Raw genomic sequence first — 21,823 nt, forward strand, 5'->3', positions numbered from 1 at the left:
TCTGGTGATCTCACTGAGCCAGTACAGAGCACTTTCTCCCCCTATGGGTAAAGAGTGGAAACACAGCTAAGCGTCTCGTGTGTGGCAGAGCGGGAAGAATACACACAATTCAGTGTATAATTTCATAATGAAAGCAAAAGTTCTGATGGTGGTGGTTGAGCAACATCCTGACTGAAGTGATGGGTGGTTAGAGAGAAGTTTACATGCCGTTCCTTCTTCTTAGTTTGACTTCACAGGACTACATAAGTTATAATTATTAGTGTGATTAATTTATTTTTTTAAAGACAGTATAGTGGACTTTATGAGGTAAACTGGTGATAAAATGAGACCAAAGAGTATAGAGTTGAACCCCCCCTGACTCAAACGACAGGAAGCGTTGCATCACTGCGGAACACATGGAACGCAAACAAGATGCCTCGTCACGTGGGTTGGACGCCCCTGCAGACCCACCAATCAGCGCCTTCCCCCTTTGTTGATTAGCGCTGATTGGCTCAGAGGGACGAGCGCAGCGCACGGCAACGTCAAAATGCTTTCCCCCTTTACCATAATGTGGTAATGCAAACTCATCCTCGGCTCACAGTACTGCACATTGTGTGGAGCTCAGCAGCACAGCCATGGACCCAAAGCACAAGCAGGAGGAGCAGAGCGACCTGTACGCCGGCTTCATCACCGCGTACAAATCCTTCGCCACGGAGGCGATCCACGTCGGTCAGGAGCCGGAGCAGTGGAAGTCAATGGCTGTAGTGCCGCCGATTTCTCTCTCGACCACGTTCAAGCAGCTTGGACCAGGAAATCACGCCGTAAGTAGCCCGATATGGGGATTCAAGGCGGTGGGTGATGGGGGAGATCCGGCGGTATGCACGTGCCTGAAGAAGAAGACCCCATGCAGCTTCATGCAGGAGGACCAGAGCGGGCTTTAAATGTAAATTCAGGTCTTTCTTAACCTATTTAAGTCATAGAAATATTAGTAAAGCTAAAATCACACCTGCATATCTTAAGAATATATATTTTATATATGTAAGATACAGCCTGATCAATACTTTATTAATCCTAATGAGTAACCCAGCCTTAAAGCAGCCAACAAAACAACATTAAAACACACAAAGAAGTAACTACAAATAATACCTTGATATCCAACTTTAGATCTATCTTCAATATCCAGTATTTTTGTAGCTATTATAAATAAATACAGCACTAATAAACATCATTATAAAACAAGAAATGCAGGAAATACAATAACGGAAACAAATGACAATAATCTTACCTAGAAACTATAACAAAAACTGACTATGACTCTACATAGTTAGTAATAAGCAGAACAAAACACAACTATTTCCTATATCTTAGGTGTGACTATGCACACGTGTCATAAACCTGATGCTTGTGCTACGAAGCAGAGTTTGACGTTGGCGAGGTAAGTTCAGGGTTAACTGAGGGTTTTCAGTACTACAAAGCTGGTTCTCTTTTTATTGGAATAAATCACCGTGGTCCCTTATGCTGGACAGCTAACCGTTATGTCCAGGGTATAGGATCACAGCCTGTTAACTCCCTGACATCTGACCAATCAGATCCATGGAGAAAAAAGTATCTATGGATAAAAGTCCGGAGTCTCAGGTTAAAAAAAAAAAAAAAAGAAAAGGAAGAGCTTAATAATTTAATTGCTCCAGGGCTCTGTTTCCACTGGTTTTTAACAGAGCTTCCAACAAACACAGGTATCATTACACACTAAACACATGATTTTAGCAGGATTTTAACTTGTGCAAAATTAATTTTAATCCACCGTGACAGTGCTGATGTATTACACCCTGATTTCATCACTGCAGCTCAACTTACAAGATACCGGTGTCATAAGAACTAACAAAAAAGATCATCAGTCATTAACTAGGCTGCTCTGGCATTACTTAAAGTGTTTTATGTGACATATTCATCATTATTCAACCACATAGCAAAGTGTACTAATGTTAAATATAGCCCAGTGATACCTACACATAATTTAAGTCTCGGCCGACGGTGAATTTTTGGGTAGTATTTTAAATGTTTTCATTAGAAGATGACAGAGTATCCTTTACATCCTTTGCCACTGATATTTTATTGTCTGTTCTTAACATATAAAGTAGCTGCCTTCATTTATTGTTCTGATAATGTCGCTTGTAATTAACACCCCTGCCTCTTCACACGCTCGTGGCAGAACAGGAAAACCCAGAGTTGACTGAACTAGTTGATAACTAGCTTTGTAGTACCACTTATCTAGAAGGTAAGTGTTAGAGTCAGTCGAGCCAGATAACGAAAAGATACCCAAGTCAAAAGTCAAAAGAGAATCTATCGCAAGAGAAACCTCTTAACTTCAGTTTTCCTCCTTTGTTGTTGAAATCACCCCGAGGCCATGTCTGGGAATCCCGGCTAAAACCAGTCTGTGTGGGTTAATATCCAGTTTTCCCTCACTATCCATATTCCCTCTGTAGTTGAGGCATTTTTGCTGCAAACAAGGTTTAACCTGTACAATTTGAGCAGAGGGTAACACACACACACACACCACTTGCTTTGCCTCTCTTGTGGTGCAGGAAATCAGTTACCCCTGAAAATCCAAGTCTAAATAAATAAGTCCTGCACATGCTTATGCATTGATTTATTGAAAAACCATATTTGTTCCTATCACAAGGACCTTTCTAGAGACAAAGGGGAGATAACATATATATTAACTTTTACTGCTGTCTGTTTTCTCTGTCAATTATTATACTGAAGTCTTCTTATGGATTGTCTTTCACACAGATTCGTGTGAAAGTGCCTTCATCTCACACATCAAGCAGTCGTCGTAAAAGACTGGTTGAGCAATTTCTCAGGGGTCATTGAAGCTTTTTATTACACAAAAGCCCAGTCCATATAGGAGGGGGATGAGTTCTTCTTTAAAGTTTGCTAGTTTCAAGACTTATCTTATGTGGAGCATTAAAAGCTAAAACTGCATCGTCAGTGATGGCATAGAAATGCCCCAACCCACCATTCACGCTGATCTCCTGACCTCTTCACCTTCCTTCGTGGAAACATTCAAACCAGAGTTAACTGGGCAAACTGGAACCCTTTAACGCCCACATATTTACTTGTTTGCAACTGAATGAAGGCAACAACACCCAGCCCTCATTTATCGAAACATATGTCTATGTTAATGTCTCAAAGCGGTAATTTCTTTTATTCGTGCTCAACGATGAACCTCCTTTCAGAAGTGCTGAATACTTTCACTTCCATAAAATCCAAAAGCTGCAATACATTCTGATTAAACTAGGGAAGTTTCTCATAGTAATGGGGAAAAAAAGAGGTCATTAAACTGTAATTACTGTCACACATCACAGTTATTAAAACAGAAAATTACAGGGTGAGGTTTTGTGTATTCAGTGTTCAGTCTCGTGCACACACCCGCTTGACTAATCCAACTGAAGACAAACATAAGCACTGCCAGCTCTGAGGGCGGCGAGCCAATATAGGTATGGATGATGTGCTGTTGAACCCAGTTGACCTGCCATCAAGCCTCTTTCTTAAAGACAAAGTAGAGCTTAATGAATTCTCATATCCTTGTCCTGCTCAGCAAAATCTAAAGTTTATTAATGCATGCTTGTGTTTAGGGAACCAGCCTGCCAAAACACTGCTTCCTGCTGTGGATTGAACACCGTATATTGTTAATTCATTCATTCCTTTTTCGAAATGGCTTATTCTGTTAGGTGTCATGGGTGTGCTGGTGGGGTACACCCTGGACAGGTCGCCAGACTATCACAGGGCTGACACATAGAGACAGAGGATGCTCATTCGAACTCTGGTGTGGACCAAACGAATGAACCCTGGTCCGCTTGAAAACTGGGGGTCTCGGTTCACTTGCAATTGAACCCTGGTGCGGTGCGCTTACAGTGCAAAATGCATGGACTATCCAGCAAATCAAAGAGAGGAAGTGACATAGAGCACAGTGCTGAAGGGGATGGATTTCCGTTTTCGGTCCTTGCCAATCGATGAGCCGGGTTTTCTTCTTCCTCATGCTTTTTTTCTTCCTGGTCAGTGGTCATTTCGGGCAATACTGCCCCCAAACGAGCAGCTGTTGTAACTGCGTGACTGGCAAAAGTGCAGTGTGAAAATGAACAAAACCAAATTAAGGTGTGAAATTTTCTGGCATTCCCCGCCCAATCGAACTGAGTTCCCCGGACTATCCTGGTGTGAATGCGCCCAGACAATGATTCACGCTCACATTCACACCTATGGGCAATTTAAAGTAAACGGTTAACCTAACCTGCATGTCTTTGGACTGTGGGAGGAAGCCGGAGTACCAGGAGAAAACCCACCCTGACACAGGTCCGAACCTGCTCGCACGCCATTGTACCACCGTGCCGCCACCTTACATTATTGAGAATGTTAATTTAGGTGACTGAAGTGTCTTATTTTTATGCAGGGGTTTGAGTACAGCCGGAGTGGAAACCCTACAAGAAACTGTCTTGAGAAGGCCGTGGCTGCTTTAGATGGAGCCAAGTATTGTAAGTAATGCTTTTGTAACAGACGTTTACATAATCATGGCAGGCGTGATTCACACTCTTAAACATCACTCACAATGGAGGAAATGTATGCAGCCTCTGTTTCCTCTGACATGAAAAGGATTTAATGCCTTTGCTCCGCAGGTATTGCTCTTGCCTCGGGGCTGGCAGCCACAGTGACCATCACCCACATGCTCAAAGCAGGCGATGGGATCGTCTGCATGGATGACGTCTACGGAGGTGAGACATCCCTTTGTAAATGACAATTGCGTAGAATGCTATGATGCAACCATGGAATGTTTCCACCCACCATTTACTCCCTTTTAAAAAGAAACGGCAGTTGGTGTCAAAGTGGAAGCATAGGGTGTGAGCTGGTTTTGAATCACACCTGTTTTTTTTGGGGGGGGGAATGTTAACTCAGTTTCACCTTCTTGATTGCAAAGGTACAAACCGCTACTTCCAAAGAATTGCTGCTGAAGTTGGTCTGGAGGTGTCATTTGCTGACTGTACAAAACCAGAGCTGCTGAAGGCCGCATTGAAGGCCAACACTAAAGTAGGTGACAGAATGATATGATAAGAATAAAGTGCTCTTTGTGTTTGCTTTGTGTGCGTAGTTTAGTTCCTCTCCCAACAGATTTTATTATTCAAAGTTGCTGCTTCAGATCTAGTTTTGCTAGAATATTATATATCTGGGTGTGCCACCTGCCTTTGGGCAGTCACTGTGAATCAGCACTGTGTGTGATAAGTGTTATTGGTACCGTAGATGAGCTGTCTTAGCCACAGTGTGTGTTTACCACAGTTACACACCCTCCTCAACATGTTGCTTCTCTGTGCAGCTGGTGTGGATCGAGACACCCACCAACCCCATGATGAAGGTTGTAGACATCAAGGCCTGTTCAGAGGTGGCCCACGAGTACAACAAAGACATAGTGGTTGTCGTGGACAACACCTTCATGTCGGCCTACTTCCAGGTAAGAGTGACAAATGGGGAAGCCCTTTTGATTCTGAAAGAGTGGTTAATAGTTTACTGCCATCGAATTCCAGTTCACGTGGAATTAAGTCGCTGATTAACTCGTGTTTGTCTTGTGCTCTCTTAGCGCCCCTTGTCTTTGGGAGCTGATGTCTGCATGTACTCAGCCACCAAATACATGAACGGTAGGTTTTGTGCATGTTCCTGTTTTACTAGCATAAGATTTCCTTTAATTTGATACAGTCTAAATCAAAAAATGGTAGGTTTACAAAAATACATCAGAGTGTTGGGGGAGAAACAAGCAAGAACAGCCCGTCAACTTCCATGCCAAAGTGAGGAACAAGGAAGATCTGTAGTCTGTAATTTTACACCGCAAGTCCCTTATTATCATAGGATTTAGGGCATTGAAATTGTTGCGCTTGATCTTCATCAGTACTTTCAGAGTTTTCCAAGACAAAAAAAACCCAGTAACTTCATACATAGACAGTCAGGCACAAACATCTAATCTAATCTAAAAGAGTATCTGCTCCCACTTTCTTAAATTTTTTGATTCTATGAAAATATCAACCTTTATTCGGCAGGTCACAGTGACGTGGTGATGGGTTTGGCCTCCATGAACCGGGAGGATCTGTATGAGCGACTTAAGTTTCTGCAAAATGGTGAGCACAAAGAACCACATATCTTGAAAGTTGATTTCTGGTTTATGTCATATATCTAGCAAGAAGCCAAGTGTTTCCTAGCTCCAGTTTCACCAGTTATGCACATTAAATTTAAGGACACAGGTCACAGAAAGTTCTCAAGTTGTATTTTCACCTCATATCCTGCTCTGCCACGCTCAGTAGTTGGTGGACCGGTTATCTCAAAATGACCTACATTCACTCATTAAACAACCAGAACATGCTTCACATGCCAAAGTTCAGCACCAAAAGCTTTTTAGAAGGAAGTACTTTTTATGCTTTTGTTGTTTGCCTGATCTGGGTTTTGGGAGGCTTTGTGACCTCTTTGTTTTGTGTGGGGTTTTTTTGTTGTTGTTTTTTTTCCTCCGCCCATGTGATCTCGCTTTGTTTCAGCACTGGGCTGTGTACCCTCTCCCTTCGACTGCTACCTGTGTAACCGAGGACTGAAGACGCTACACCTGCGGATGGAGCGGCACTTCAAGAACGCCATGGCTGCTGCTAAGTTCCTGGAGGCGGATCCCAGGGTGGAGCGAGTCATCTTCCCAGGTGATTTCTCAACCGTGGAGTGTAACAAACAAATGTGATATAACTTGAGTTATGGGATGCCAGCATATTGTTGAGGTATGCCTGTTTTTAAACAGGCTCCAGCAGCTACTTTATGGTTGTCACTGTGGGTTGTTTAAGTTCATGTTGCCTAAGAGAAGCCTTTCATGGTGATCTATTACAATCCTTTTATATAAGACAAGATATTGGGATGTTATGAATTGATGTCATGCCTTTCCAATGTTTTACCCACTTGACATCTGCACAAAAAGTTGGCATTTTCTTTTGAAAGTGGTCACAGTTAGTCTTAAGTCCAAACAAATCAAGGCTCATGAGCAAACATTTCATCTTGTCACAAGTAGCACGCTGCAGAAAAAAACATTAAAAAGGGAAGTCTTTGTAACTTCAAGCTGAACATAATGGATTCATCTGCACTCCTGCATAGTTTCCTTGTTTAATATTGTTTTGCAAGGGTTGCTGATCATTCCCAACAGCTGGCTCTCAGGTGTCTATTAAATCCTCTCCTTGCACCCATTAAACCTTACACTTTAGGGTTTATTTGTTAAAAACACCTGCAGCTGTTTGAACAGCAGCAAACCAAAGGAGGAGCAAACATGCCAGGGTTAGAAGAAACTAGTCAGACAATTTTATTTTAACTCATCAATAAGCAATGCAAATTAAACTGTGTTCAAACCCACACGCTGTCTATGAACACAAACACCTCTCATCTTTAATGAGATTAACATCCTTTAAGCACCACCTGATGTTGTTACATGTTTTCCCTCTCTTGATGCAGGCCTGCCCTCACACCCCCAGCATGAAGTGATGAAGAAACAATGCACCGGATGTCCAGGGATGATCACCTTCTATATTAAGGGGAAACTGGAGCACGCCAGCGCCTTCCTCAGTAACCTCAAAGTAATTTGGCAGTAAATTTATATTTGATATAGACTGAGGGGCTTTTGCAAAATGACTGGGTCAGGTGAAGGAAAGACATTTAAATACCACAACTACAAGAGGAGCTTATCAAAGTACTGAAGTCATACTTGCAGGAATTTCCTGCAGCTGCTGAGGTGAAATGATTAAGAAAATGTTTCACCCAAGAAAAGCAGTTCACAGAAATAATGTTGCAATAATGCATTGACACAGAACTGAGCTGCGCCAAAGGATGATGAGTCCATCCTGATGCTTTTTGTCTATTATAACTTTGCCTCAGCATTGATGAGTGGCTCATGTTGTCACAAGAAGACCAGATTGTGTTTTAAATGGCAGTCCCTCCAGGAATTTATGATGTTGTAATTGCAACAATTAACGCAAATTTAACCAATCTCTGTGAATTCTGTGCGACTGCAATTTTGTCCAATCACAGCGACTTCCACTAGTCGCAGTCCCCTGCGCAAACGTAATGGACATACATCACCAAATTCACTTGCTTGTGCTGTTCTAATGTCTCCCATTTGCCAACAAAAATTACTGCTAAAGACCGAGCAAAACAATTGCCTGATGTTCTTCACAAAAGCGAAGATGGATGTAAGTGCTGAAATAACTGGGATTCAGACTTTACTCTTCACATGGTACAGAGTACAGGTCTAAGGTAGAGCAAAGTACAGTGGTTCTCTGTTTGTGCCTTGTTTACTTTGAGCGCCTGTGCACTTGAACTCTTTAATTTGCACAACTCTACCTTTTTTGGATTCAGCCACTATGTGGGTAAGAGTTTGTTACTGGCATCTTTCAGCATGATGCTGAACGTTTACTGAGAGGTTATGTGCACTTTACCTTTCAACCCTGCAGAATCTGAGGCCAGTAATGGTTATCAGAAGAAAACAGGTTTTAACATTGTTTTTGATTTTTAGCAACATGCGTATTTAGTCTGATTTTCTGTGAGGATCTTTGCACTTTAGCTTTTTAACCAACTCGATGCTTAATTTTTATTCTATTGAATTTTTTTGGTCATGGGTGTCACACAAGGTTTGTCATTGTTATTGACGTTTAGCAATCTTCTGTGCTCACAGTTTTTACTGAGTTTGAGCTTTTGTAAAAGAAGTACATCTGGGGAGAATTACGAAAATAAAGCACATTTTGTTAGAATTTTGAGGTCAGGTCTATAATGCATTATGAGCACATTCATAAGACATTATAACGCATTTATAAGGCTTTATAAACGTCGTTATAAATGTTTATAATCATGTATGACAACTTATAACAAGGTTTATAAAGTATTTTAAGTGGTTACATAATGCATTATAAATTCAGCATTCATAATGCTTTATACTTCCATGCCAAAGTGACGACAGTGTTTGAAAGAAGAATCTGAAGTACTGGCATTATTGCGTTTCAGAAATTAAGCATTTATTATATGTCAGAGCAGTTCTTTGAGTCTTTATAACTGGCTAAAGTTATGATAGTTATAATGTGCTATGTAACCCAGTACTTCAGATAAACCTTGTTATAAGTTGTCATACATGATTATTAGCATTTGTAACAATGTTTATAAAGCATTATAAATGTGTTATAATGTCTTATGAATGTGCTTTAAATGCATTATAGACCTGACCTGAGCCTTTTTGGAAACGCTCAATTTTGTAGAAAAGCTGCCGCAAAATCTGCCATTTAAGGCTGCAACACTCTTTTAAAAAGCCCGCGAAATCCTGGAGGGACTGATATAGCTAACAGAGCTCCAGTGTTCACTGTTTATATGTTTGAAAATGATCCAAACCACTAAATGTAGGCAAAGAATACGACAGTGGATTGGGTAGTTTCTGCTGCTGGTTATTTATCATCTTTTGTGTGACTTAATATTTCATTTGCCTCTACTGTTTTTTTTTGCTTGATGCACACATTTTTCATATCTACCTTATGTTTTACTTAATATCCTCTTTCCTCATTTCAGTTATTTGCGGTAGCTGAAAGTCTTGGTGGCTATGAAAGTTTAGCAGAACATCCGTAAGTATCCTGCATAATTATACTCTAAACATGTTGAATTTTAATACATTGTTTTATTGTTGTTATTCAGCAGAACTAAAAACGCAAACTGTGTTTAAACAAACAGGTGGTATGTAAAGCATGACAGAAATAATAGTACAGTCATGCAGTTTTGTAGAACTGAAACTTTCAGCACCTGTAATTTAGGATGTAATACAACAAGCAGCGCCACAAGGGGGCAGCAGAGATCAAGAGAAAAACTGTCAGCCTCTCAAACTGATTTTTAATGACATTTTATTTCCATTAGAAAGTCTGTGTCTCCGCTCTAATCTTGATGAATACAACAGGATGTCTTCCTGTAGTGACTCATATGTAAGTGACACTTGCCCTCCATCATAATTTAGGGCGATTATGACCCATGCATCGGTGCCAGAAAAAGAGAGGGCTGTCCTGGGGATTAGTGACACGCTGATCCGACTCTCGGTGGGGCTGGAGGATGAGGTTGACATCATTGAAGACCTGGAGCAAGCACTGGCTGCTGCTGTGAGTAACACACAATACCGGAGTACCAGATACTCCCTCTTAACAATGTTTTTTTTTCTCCAGTGGAACTTAGCTCTTAAAATGATGACACCAAGTTTGTGGGAGGCTGGAATTGTTTTCAGCCCTCTCTCAGTACACGATGGGACTCTGCACACTAATGAGTTGTTTCTAAGTTTTGATCTGCACAGAATAACCTCTTTGTTCTGTGGTAATTAAAATGAGCTCTGGTCCCAACCTCCTGATTTTAATAGTGCGTCGGATGTCTTTTTATCTGGTGTGGTAAACAACCTGCCTTAAGATGAGACAGGATGCTCTGTGACTTGTTTACAGCTGTTGTGAAGCATCAGGGTGTCAGGCTCCCTGATCAACGCCACGCTGATCGATAAGTGTACGTCAGACCTTTTGAACGTGTGGTTCAATGACAGCTGCCAGCGAGCTGTAACTCAGGTTTGATACAGAACCCAGACTGACAGGTTGGGATTGGAAACGCATCACCTGGGTCATGATCTTCTCTGGGAACAATTTAAAAAACAGATGTTCGGTTCTCAGTGATTGACAGGTGTGAGTCTCATCCTCAGTGCAACTGATAAAATAATTTTACCTAGTTACGGGGCCATACTCAGCCCACCTGAATCACTAGCAAGTAATCCTGCTGTATTTTAGAAATTTAAATGGACATTTTCCGCTGTCTCAGGCATCATTATTTCCATCTATATCCTTTAAAAAGACATGTGAATCATCATATTTTTTTAGTTTTCCTCCGTATCAAATTAGTCCAGTGATAATTTGTTCTACATCCATGGGTACATTGAGAGCTTGTTTATAATTTTAAAAGATGAGCCAGGGGAGGATCTCCTGACCCCTTTGACTGAGGTCTTGGTGAAGCCCCAATTATCTTTGATTTATTTTGAAATACTTTTTACTTTTGAACATTTTTTACGTGCAGGTACAAACAAAACTTAAAAGTAAAAAGGAAAGCAGTACACAGGACAAACCTCAAATATGAGGTCATGGGATGTTTACAAAGACATAACAAATTTTCCTAACTCAAAGTAAGGTTTCATGTAAGGTACGTACCATAATCATGTGACATCTGTCTTATTAGCTAAATAAACACGCCATTTTCTCCACCATTTTTCTCGCAATTCTTTCCGCAGTTGTATGGAACATGTCATTTGTTCCAGAAGATGTGTGTTTAACAGTAATAATAATATAGAGGCTAGCAGTGGGACAGTTTTTCTGGAGCCATTTTTTTGTAATGGTTTTTTTTAATTGGTTTTTAAATAACATATAAACTGCTATACAGCATTATGAAAGAACAGGCAGTTGCAGAAGATGAAGGCATTATCGGGGGCCATCCTATTGTGACTGCCTACAAGGTGTAAAAACAAAATAAAATAAATATGACTTACTTCACATGGAGTTATCAAGAAAGGGGGGGTTTAGAGTCTGGCTTTTATATATTCCAAGAATGGATTTCAGATTTTCATAAATTTATCAAAAGAGCCGTTTAATGTGTGTCTTACTTTCTTTGAGATGTTGCATCACTTCCCTCGATCACTGAGTCCAGCTTGGCAGTTGAGGGTTCTTCTAGTGGAGAAGGATTAACCTCTGTGCTAATGAAGTGACAAATTTCGTTATTTTGAGTTTAGATCCTGAAAGCTTCTTATTTTTCTCTCCTGCTATGCCAAAGATGGCTGTCAACAGATCTGGGTGAATTTTTATATTAAAGATGTCTGATAGCGTTATGAAGATCGAACTCCAAAAAGTGGACAGATTAGGACACAGCCAGAGTGAGTGTGCTAAGGCTGCAGGAGAGAGTCTGCGCCTGTCACAAGTGGAATCAACATCAGAGCACATTTTGAGAGTTTGACTTTTGTGAAGTTAAGGCAGCACCTTCAATTAGACAAGGCCAAGCTGGGCACAGATGGAAGCGGTGTGGACCCCCTTGAGGGCTCTTCCCCAGTGCTCCACTGTCACAGCCACCCCCAACTCCATCTCCCATACAGGCCTCAGGTACTCAAGAGATGGGTCTTGAAGATTTGAAAAAATAACTATAAATAAAATATATTGCACCCCTGTTGGAGGGTTCAAAATGTATTGGTCTTTTTAACCAGCTGCCAGCAGGATCTTTAGTAGATAGATATCATTGTTACTTAGCCCATCACAGATGTGTCCAAGCCTTAACTATCTTAAAATCCAAGAAATGCCCTTGCATATATCAGACCTGTGTGGAGCTGCTGCTCGGAATTTGCCTCGTTTATTCATTTTATCTGACAAATATTGTTAATGTTTGTTTATGAACTGGCCCCTGGCCTCCTGCCATTTTGCAAAAGTGCCCCTCGGGCAAAGCAAGCTGGATATCTCTGATGTGAATCATGCCAATTTGTCAAAATGCAAACAACTTTAGGGATTTAAAAAAACGCCCTGTAGTCATAGGCTTCCTCCTTACACCCTCAAAGTTCTTAAGGGTATTGTAGTTCCAAAACTTCGAGCATGATTATCTTCCAAAAAGGAGTAAAACAAATGGCAATAACGAGTGACAAAATCCATTACTAGCAACTTTTTTTTTTTTTTTATCAGTCTGTGTTTATGCACCACGGCTTCTAAGTCTTTCCACTCGGGGCTTCATGGTGTGAGAGCTGTGAAGGAGATCCAGATGCCACGTGTGGCTCGCTAATGATTAATCAGAGGATAAAGCACCCGTGCCTCTGTGTACTTTACAAGTACAAGGTTATATCTTAACTCACGTGACATCCCACTCAGCTCTGAGTTAAAACCTGCACGTGTGGGTGATATTAAAACAAAATACTAGTGCTTTCAAGTTTACTGGGAATATATATTTTAGGGATTTAACGTTTCCCTTTTTAAAGGTGAAACCAAGCAAGCTGCCACGTTTTGATTTCAAGGCACATCTTCTATATTTGACCTGAGTGGTGCAGGATAAGGCACAGCTGTCAAAATGAAGACAAATTGGGCCCAGAGAAGAAGTGGCTATTATCTTGGGAAACATTTAGGGAGAGCCAGGCCAGGAAGTATTTCAGACCAGGATTGAGTTAGGTATGCAGTGATTGCATGCTGTGAACTTTTGTAGAGGTCTTTGGGCTGCAGCATGACCAGATCCATCATGTACTGTAAGGTCTCTGTATGTGTGCAGCAGTCTGGGGTAGGTTACCCTCCGTGTAGTCCACTGGGTATATTTCACTATTTGTACTTGAGTCTTCCTCCTTTGTGAGATTCTATTAAAAAATTCCAAACTTTGACTTTTAGCTGCACACCCACTGTCTGTATTTTTGTTGTGGGAAAAACAAATCAAAGTATTTCTGCCTTGTAGACCAACAGATGGCTCCTCAGAGAGGGACCCCAGTGTTTCCAGAATCCATTTTCATCCAGTTCATTACTCAGTTTCAGCTTTTCTCACTTCACTTGTGCACTGTTGGCCCTCAGATCTGGCTTAGCTCGTCCACACATCTGCATTTTTATCACCCCTCTCTCTGCGGCTGGTGTCGACATCTGAGGTTTTACTGCACCTCCGTGTTCCTCTCTACCCTGGCATGGCTGCTGAGGTTTCATCAAGCGCACAGTATTTTGACTGAATCATCATTTTTCTCTGTGTGTTTCATATTATTCATGGAAAAAGAAACGGCTAGAATGCAACAGCTCATTAAAAATCAATTTGGCACGTGAAGCTGATTGAGATATGATCACATTAAAACTATATTAACTGCGCTCTCAAGTGTGCTGCTTCTGAATGATTCACTAATTCCCACCTACCGCCTGCATTACTATCAAGAATTTTCGTTTCCTAAAACCCCTTTTTTGCCACCTCATGGTGCTGTTTCCTGCATGGCGGGCTGCACCTCCTCTCCTCAGTGTTCAGATAATGTCTCTGAGTCTCTCTGCTGCCCATCTGCAGCAAATGGAAAATTAAATGGAGACAAATATCTCTAATGATTGTGTGTGGTCCGGGGGAAAGGCACCTCTGATGGGTGAAGCGTTCAATTGAATGGGACAGCAGGTCAGATTGGGGCAGGCGGTTAAATTTCCGGTCAAGCGTCCACATCCTAGGGTTAGTTTTGAATCACAAACTTGGCTGTTGGTTAATCGCTCGGAACTCTCCGATGGATCGGTGCCATTTGTAACGTTGTTGCTGTAAAATGCCAGGTCTGTGGTGTTTTATTGACCAGTCGTCTCAGCGGTGGCCCCCTCTGATAATCTGCTTTTGACTTGCTGCTTTGTTGCAGACATGTTGGCATCCCGCCTCAGCGTATGAAACAAAGACAGGAGCAATGACTGTATGGATTGTGGTCCCCTTTTTGTTTGTTTTTTCCAAGGAGGTGTCTGTCATTATTAACTGCAGCCTCATGTCTGTCTGCTGCTTCCTGGATGTGGACTGTACAGAGTATTGATTTCACTGGTCAATTCTTTTTCTCTTTCTTTTGTCTTTTAATAGCATCCAAAGAAGTGAAATGTCATCAGGGCGTCCTCCAGGCTGAGATCAGTCGAAGTCGTGTTGAAGACGGGAGGTACCCCAAGTGAAATCATCGCAGATCGACACTTGGAGCCTCAGTTTAGCGCACAAACAGCAGAGATTCAACTATCAGGGAACAACTTGTTCTTTAAAACATATACCATGCTATCTGTGAATAATTAACCCAATTTTTACATGAGAATCTTTTTAATGCATATTTTACTAGAACATAAGTCGTAATCTTATTTATCTTATGCTGGTTTGCTTTGTTTTTATGTTTGTATTTGTTCTGTTTTAATTGAGTTTTGTTTGCAGGGCTTTAGTGGGGTGTAGTCCTGTTCGATCAATGCTGATACAGTGGAAGTTTCTGCAGGAAAAACACCAAACGCAGTATTTTCTGTATGCTGTAAAACTTGTGCACTTCAGGCTGCATCCTGGTTGTGATGCACAGAACAGTTTCCACATGCCGCTGCCATGAGTTCAACTGCAATCTGTATTAATCATTTCCTAATTCTAGTTTCCTCTGCAAAAGATGTGTATTAATGACTTCCCATTAGTCAGACTAAACGCTCACACAGGCGAGGCTAATGCCGCCATCTACTGTCCAAACGTCAGAAATATTCTCTTCACTGACAACATCTGCTCCAAGGTTTTATGAGCTTTTTTGGAACCATTTAAATCAATTTAATGAAAACATTTCTAAAGAACAAGAAATGAAGAATAGAAACGTGTATTCAGTTGCCGAATATTGGCATGGTTGATGATGAGCTTCATCAAGTGGTAAAAAAAACAGGAGAAGAATCCTCTTCTTCATGTTAGAGACCAATCATCAGGACATTTGCCAGTGAATGAAGGAGTGTTTGGTAAGCGCACGCCATATTCGGAGCAGAATTTTCCAGCAATGACGACGCTGAAGGTTTTTTATAGCAACAACTGAAGGCTGTTACAGGAGCATTTCTCAGTTTGATGAAACACTTGGTGTTCTTGAACTCAATTCAAAGCATTTGGGTTGATGACAAAAGCCAAATTTCCCCAACGTCAGTATTTGCATGGTTTTATTTTTTTAACCGGTGTGTTTCACTCTGGCACTTCCACCTTCTGCTTTTCCCCCTGTAGTCACATCACCGCTCAACTATACGCTTCATTTGGGACAGACCACTTACGATCAATGTCATTTATGTAACCGATAAAATCCATTAAAATCAGTTTGCAGTATAAGTCTCTGCGTCTCTCACTTCCTTTCAACTATCTCGCCGTACAAACTCAAGCAGTGTAATTGTGAGTTCAGCATCAGTAAGTGTAGCAAGTCGATAAGCCACATCCAATTTAGACTGCACCATGGTAGGCGGCACACTGGGGTTTCAGCTGATGGATCAGGTGAGCTGGTTGTCGTCCTAATGACCAAACCATCAATAACATTTCCACAAGGAGACTGATGGTTTCAGCTCTTTGTTATAAAGACCAGTTATTATCTTTAGAGGTTTTGCTTCACTGAAACTTTAATTTCTTGTTACTTACGACCGTGTAATGGATTTTACATCTCTAAGGAATGCCATTAAGATTTTGTATAAGCCCCGCTACCTCTCAAATCTCTTTCAAAGGCTGATGTGATAATTTAGCAGCCACAAATTGCGGCGGAAGATTTAATGAAACCTGGCACGTCCGGTTTAGATTGTGTACATTTGGAGGAAGTGTTGGTCTAATAGGAACAGGACTGAAGGAGGGCTCTGCATTCAAAGAGGAGGTGCCACTGAGGTGTTTGAAATTCAGCTCTCAACTCTCCCAGCCTTGACTTGTGCGGTGAGATCTTGTCACTGAGTGTGTGTGGATAGACTTTCTTAAAAAACATCATTATTCAGTGCAAGTTTTCAGTGTTTGTCAGCCAGGGCCTTTTTTGGAGAACACGTCTCCATCAGATGAGTCTCAGACGTTGGATAAAGGTCTCTGACAAGTCTGTGTGGGCTTCTAGTGTTTATTTCACTAATATGACTGTGGGTATAGTCACTGCTAAATAATGTGGGCTATCGCCAGTTTAAACAACAACATGTGCAGAAAAAGTCTTCTATATAAACATAAAAGTGGCTCTTTTGACACCGAATGCGTTGTTTCAGTCGGTTGCGTCATTGATTTAAAAAAAAAAAAAAAAAAAAAAAAAGGAAGCCACCCATTTGCATTCACTGGAGGCCGTCTGCACTCCATCACATCTGAAGTCAAAGATGACATTCATGCACACAAATCTGTAGATAAGAGGTGCTGTGATGGCAAAAATGGCAGCGGGGAGCAGCAGTTGAAATATTGACTCTGGCTCCCAGAAATCCTGTGAAGTGACATCAACTGCAAACAGTTGGGTCATGTTTGTCAGTCCAGAGAATCTGTGAGAACTATAGTATATTGGGGAAAAAGTAACGCCTGCACACTTTCTACATGTCACACAAGTTTAATAAGGACATTTTGATCCTACTTTGATCTTCGTCATGTCGATATCAAACCATTTTGCTCTGACAGAGATCCAGTTATCAAACTTACGTGGCATCAAGTAAGTGTGTGGGTGTTTTCCTCATGTACATTTTTTTTATAACCTATGTGATGTGCATATAATCATTCTCTGAGAACTACAGTGTAATACCAAAACACACCAAAGTAATATGAGGCAAAAGATGAGTGGTGTTTGCTTACAGCTATTTAAGTGACGACTTTTAGACTTCAAACCAGTGACAGCTTCACCCCACACCAGAATTTACCCATGACAGTTACATGAACAACATGTTGGAGTTTAACACGGGGTCATGTGCCGAATGATTTCTTCGCCTGGAGCAGTCACTTTCTGGAGTACTGTCATCACTGTGAGGTTGCCAGGCAACTGGCAGAGGCGCAAGGAAGTCACTGTCACTGCAACTGTGTGTTGCCTCTTAACACATCCATGGTTTTTACTCGTAATTTTTTTTTTTTTTTTTTTTTACAGATTAATTACAGATTCAGTGTTACAGAGGGTTGTGCTAAGCTAAGCTAAGCTAACTAGCTGCTGGCTCCAGCTTCATATTCACTGTACAGATATGAGAGTGGTGTGATATCGTATAACACTCAGCAAGAAAGAAAATGTGTATTCTTCAAAATGTTGAACTATTCCTTTAATGTGAACATATATCATCTCAAATAACAGGAACAGGTTGCTCATATCTGTTACAGTCTCATTTCTTTAATTTTAGAACTTAACGATGGTTGCATTTTCTAATATTATTTGGGTAGAGAACGTAGGGCAGCATGACCGGTTTCCACTCTTAATATCCCAATTCAAGTATTTATTTACTTGAATAGAATAATGTTTCCTGATATTTTCCTAATATTCCGAAATTCCTGTCTTGAGTTTAACAAGTACACACTAACACAAGAAGATTATTGTTGTGCTGCTCAACCCAGTAAGCACAGGGCAGTAATTACTTTCACCAAATTTGGCTGTAAAGTTTTTATAGTTGCTTGGGTTTTTAATACCACTGTTTCCACAGCATTTGTTTCTAAAACCTTCACTTTTCAACCAAATTGAGTCGAGTCTACAACTTCATGACAGCTGGGATCTGCTGATGACAATTATGTGACACAATCAAGAGCTCCAGAAAAGCTACAAAGACCTTGTTTAGACCGCCAGCCAAAATCTGTTTTCTGGCATGTCAAGATTAATTCTTAGAAAGTATGGACAGCAAAAAACAACAACAAAAAAAAAATACCACAAGAAATGCTTTTTTGTTTTTTTCCTCAAAAATTGAATCCAAACCACATTTGGAGGTGGTGAAATGTGCCTCCAATCAAATTTCTACATATGCGTCTCAGTCCGTACGTTGCAGCTGCTCACATGAGATTTTAAAGTGTCTTTGGTGTAATGTTACTGTGTCACTGAAGAAGACCTTTTCCTGTTGAGCTGCATGTGCGAGTCTGCCTCACCTTATGGTTTCAACACCAAGCATTTAGCAGGACTGATAAAAAAAAAACCTGACACACTGGACACCATAACAATTAACTCTGGGGTTAACAATGCCGTATATAACTTCACATTGAGAGAGATGACTTAACTTTGCCCAGGAGCTAGTATTAACCTTTGTGCAGCTCTAATGAGGGCTGCGGGGCAATCGTATTCCTGTCAGAAGCATCGTAACCCACGGCTTGAACTGCAGTGTCTTTTTGGGTCCATAATGATAAATCTGACACTGAATAACTGAATTTGATTCGTTTGTAGTTCAACTCTACTTCTCAGGCTTCCGCATTGGAGCTACTAGGTTAATGATACCACATCATGACCACAACAATCTACAGTGACAGTCTGGCGATGTCTGGAAACACAAATCAGATCTGATCACTTGCAAACAACAGTGTGGATGAACTGTCTTGAAGATCTGCTTGAGAAACAAATCTGATTAGCCTACAGTCTGAATATAGCCTAACTGGCTGTGGAGGAACTGTTTCTCACATTTAGTCCAGCTCTAACCGAGATGTCAAGATGTCTTTTGACCTTCTAATCACCAAATTCATGCTTTCTGGGTGAGCTCATTTGCTACTTTGCTGGTGATTAAATCTTTCGAAAAGCGTTTACTTCTGTAAGTTGTCTCTAGGCCACATTACAAAATAAAACATCTATGCTGTTGGAGTTGCTGGTTTGGTGAAGTAAATCTGTATCTGATCAAACATTGGGAGTAGACTGTTTCTCCTGATGAGAAAACGAATGATCCCTGAATCCATTAACTCTGTCCCACATTAACCAGTATGTTTGCTGAGAGGAGAGACCTGAGATTAAACAGCAACAGTGTGTGTGCCGTGATTTATTGTCCATGTAAATCACTGTGAGCAAATGAGAAGGTAAATAAACCTGCTTTGTAGCTGATTAAAATCCAGTATGTGTCGAGGACCAGTAATGACTTATAATGAAGAATAACTGCAGTCGTAATGCCAGTACGGATCTGGTCGTGTGTTACACATGGCCTATATATAAGTTAAGTGGGGTACGTTGTCATTTAATTGTAGTGTAATTGATGTATTAGCCCTTAAAATTAAAGCATACAGAAGAAGCAGATTGAATGATAAAAGTAAATGAACCAGACAGAAGAAGTGTAGCTGACCTTCAGTGTATCACACTTCATGCACAGTGTCATGTTATATAGCCTGGTCGTAACGGACGTCCACATTGATGTTCATTTTTATAGCATGTCCGCCACGCCTGGCTCATTATAAATAGTCCTGCAGCCCTGAATGTCAGCTCTGCCAGCTTTCACACTGGGACACTGTAAATACAGACTTTAATCTCACACCTGACATGTTTCTGAGTGAAAACGGACAGGAAGTGGCCAGTTTTCACAGATGACTCGTCATTATTTTAAAGAGGAATTATCCTCCTAGTTTCACAAGAGGGTGACTGATAGTATCTATTTTTACTTCTGGAAAAATAACAAGGTGTCTAAAATTCTAACAGTGTCAGGTGTGCAGAAAACGATCATTACACATCTGAAGGGTTTCACTCTTTGTTCGTCTCTCAACCACTCTGCACTCAAAAGGGAAGGAACATAATTAGTCCAGTATTGATTCTGAATTAAGTCGATGTAGCTGCTGTTCTGGGAAAACCACAAACAGCAACGACAGCAGCGGCGGCTGTTGATTTTATAGGTGGTAACTTATGTTAAATCATTTAAACCCACATCTGACCTGCAGCTGAGGTCAGTGATCTGAAAATGGGCATTTTGGGAAATTTGGGCTGTTTCTCTGCAATATGAGTCACAGTCTGCTGAAACGCTGCTGCCATTAAATATAATTATGTTAAGGCCGGAAGAAGAAAACCATACAGCACCAGCAGGGCAGAAGGTATAATCAAATGTACTCAACAAATGGCTGAAATAAATGTTCTAACGCCAAATCTGGGAAAACATACCAACTCTACATATGGCACTCTTACCAGCATTTCATCGTCATGCTAAGATTCATCGATATAGCCACTGACCACACACATAATATTGTTACCAGAGGTGTAATTAAAGGTCGAGCACCTGCCTAGTCGACATGACAACCAGCCTTTAAGTGCCTGCATCCTTGTTACAGTAGTTATTGATCAGGGCAGCAGCATGGCCCATTGGCTTTGAATTCGAAAGGTCATGAGGGCCGCTGGCAGGAGACACACAAGGACAATGAAATTGTGCTTATGTACGCACCATCTGGTGGCCACTTCTATCCATATTGATTACAGAGTTCATAAATGTTAGGCATGAGCTGCTGCCTCAGCCATGTAACAGCAACAGCAGCAGCAGCAGACAACTTAATGAAGGTTGTCGTGTTCCACTTTCAATTGTTTATTTTAATTTATTTTTTCATGTTAAAGTCGTGCTCAACAAATATCAGAATCTGAATCAACATAACTGGCAAAGTATGTTGATGCATAGAAGAGATCTGGTTGCAGATCTCCATATACATGTAGAATAAATTTACACCGGAGTACAAAAACAGGCAGATAGCTTAGGTAACAAGCTGAACAAATATGCACTTAAACATGTTATTAAACAGTTAGGAGTTTGACAAAAAATAAAACTATGTATATGCTGGTTAATGGTGGTGGACAATAAGTCAAAATTAAGGACGCTCATTAATATTGGGATATCATCAGTATTGGCTGATATTGGCTTTAAAATGAACTATCGTAATCGACCAACATGCTTTTTCCTTATTTTGCACAATCAATGCATATTACATTCACTGAAAAGCATTGTATTTTATGTTTTTGTCCACTGATGGGCCATCACGATAAGAGTATGCATGCATATTATGATGTTAATTCCACTACAGAAGAGACTTGATGATCACTAACATAATGGGTATATCGATATCGGTATTGGCTATCAGCCAAATGAGTTGTTATATTGGCATATCGTCAGACATCGTCAAAAAATCCAATATCATGCCCTAGTTGAAATAAGTGGTTTATGTGCATGTATTAAGTGAATGACAATGTAAGGACATCATGCTATTACACTGTACTTGTCACACTATAATATATAGCATTCCTAATCAACCCACCTAAAACTGGAGTCAGCAACCTTTACTATCAAAAACAGCCATTTTGCCCAAGAAAGCTCTCAAATAATTTGTCTTGAGCTGCCAAACATATTTGAGCCTGATCCTGAAAGTAGTACTAAGTCTAAATTGGCCCATCAGCATTACTTAT

The 21,823-nt window shown here is 40.7% G+C and overlaps 1 protein-coding gene across 1 annotated transcript; it reads left to right on the forward strand.

The window, feature by feature from the left end:
- Nucleotides 1–523: 523 nt before the first annotated feature.
- cth (cystathionase (cystathionine gamma-lyase)) lies at nt 524–15,849 on the forward strand. The gene is made up of 12 exons (XM_049588420.1): nt 524–800; nt 4,427–4,508; nt 4,650–4,745; nt 4,949–5,058; nt 5,342–5,476; nt 5,603–5,660; nt 6,057–6,134; nt 6,546–6,698; nt 7,492–7,613; nt 9,586–9,638; nt 10,022–10,160; nt 14,614–15,849. The coding sequence occupies exons 1-12, from the start codon at nt 615–617 to the stop codon at nt 14,626–14,628; spliced, it is 1,227 nt and encodes a 408-aa protein (XP_049444377.1). The 5' UTR covers nt 524–614; the 3' UTR covers nt 14,629–15,849.
- The last annotated feature ends 5,974 nt before the right edge of the window (nt 15,850–21,823 follow it).

Source organism: Epinephelus fuscoguttatus, linkage group LG10, assembly GCF_011397635.1.
Source record: "Epinephelus fuscoguttatus linkage group LG10, E.fuscoguttatus.final_Chr_v1".
Lineage (NCBI taxonomy): Eukaryota > Metazoa > Chordata > Actinopteri > Perciformes > Serranidae > Epinephelus > Epinephelus fuscoguttatus.

Excerpts from the sequence above, each read along its gene's own strand:
- cth (XM_049588420.1), top strand. The coding sequence starts at position 615 with ATGGACCCAAAGCACAAGCAGGAGGAGCAGAGCGACCTGTACGCCGGC. Across the intron at positions 801-4,426 it reads TTGGACCAGGAAATCACGCC|GGGTTTGAGTACAGCCGGAG; the intron begins GTAAGTAGCCCG and ends ATTTTTATGCAG. Across the intron at positions 5,477-5,602 it reads TCATGTCGGCCTACTTCCAG|CGCCCCTTGTCTTTGGGAGC; the intron begins GTAAGAGTGACA and ends GTGCTCTCTTAG.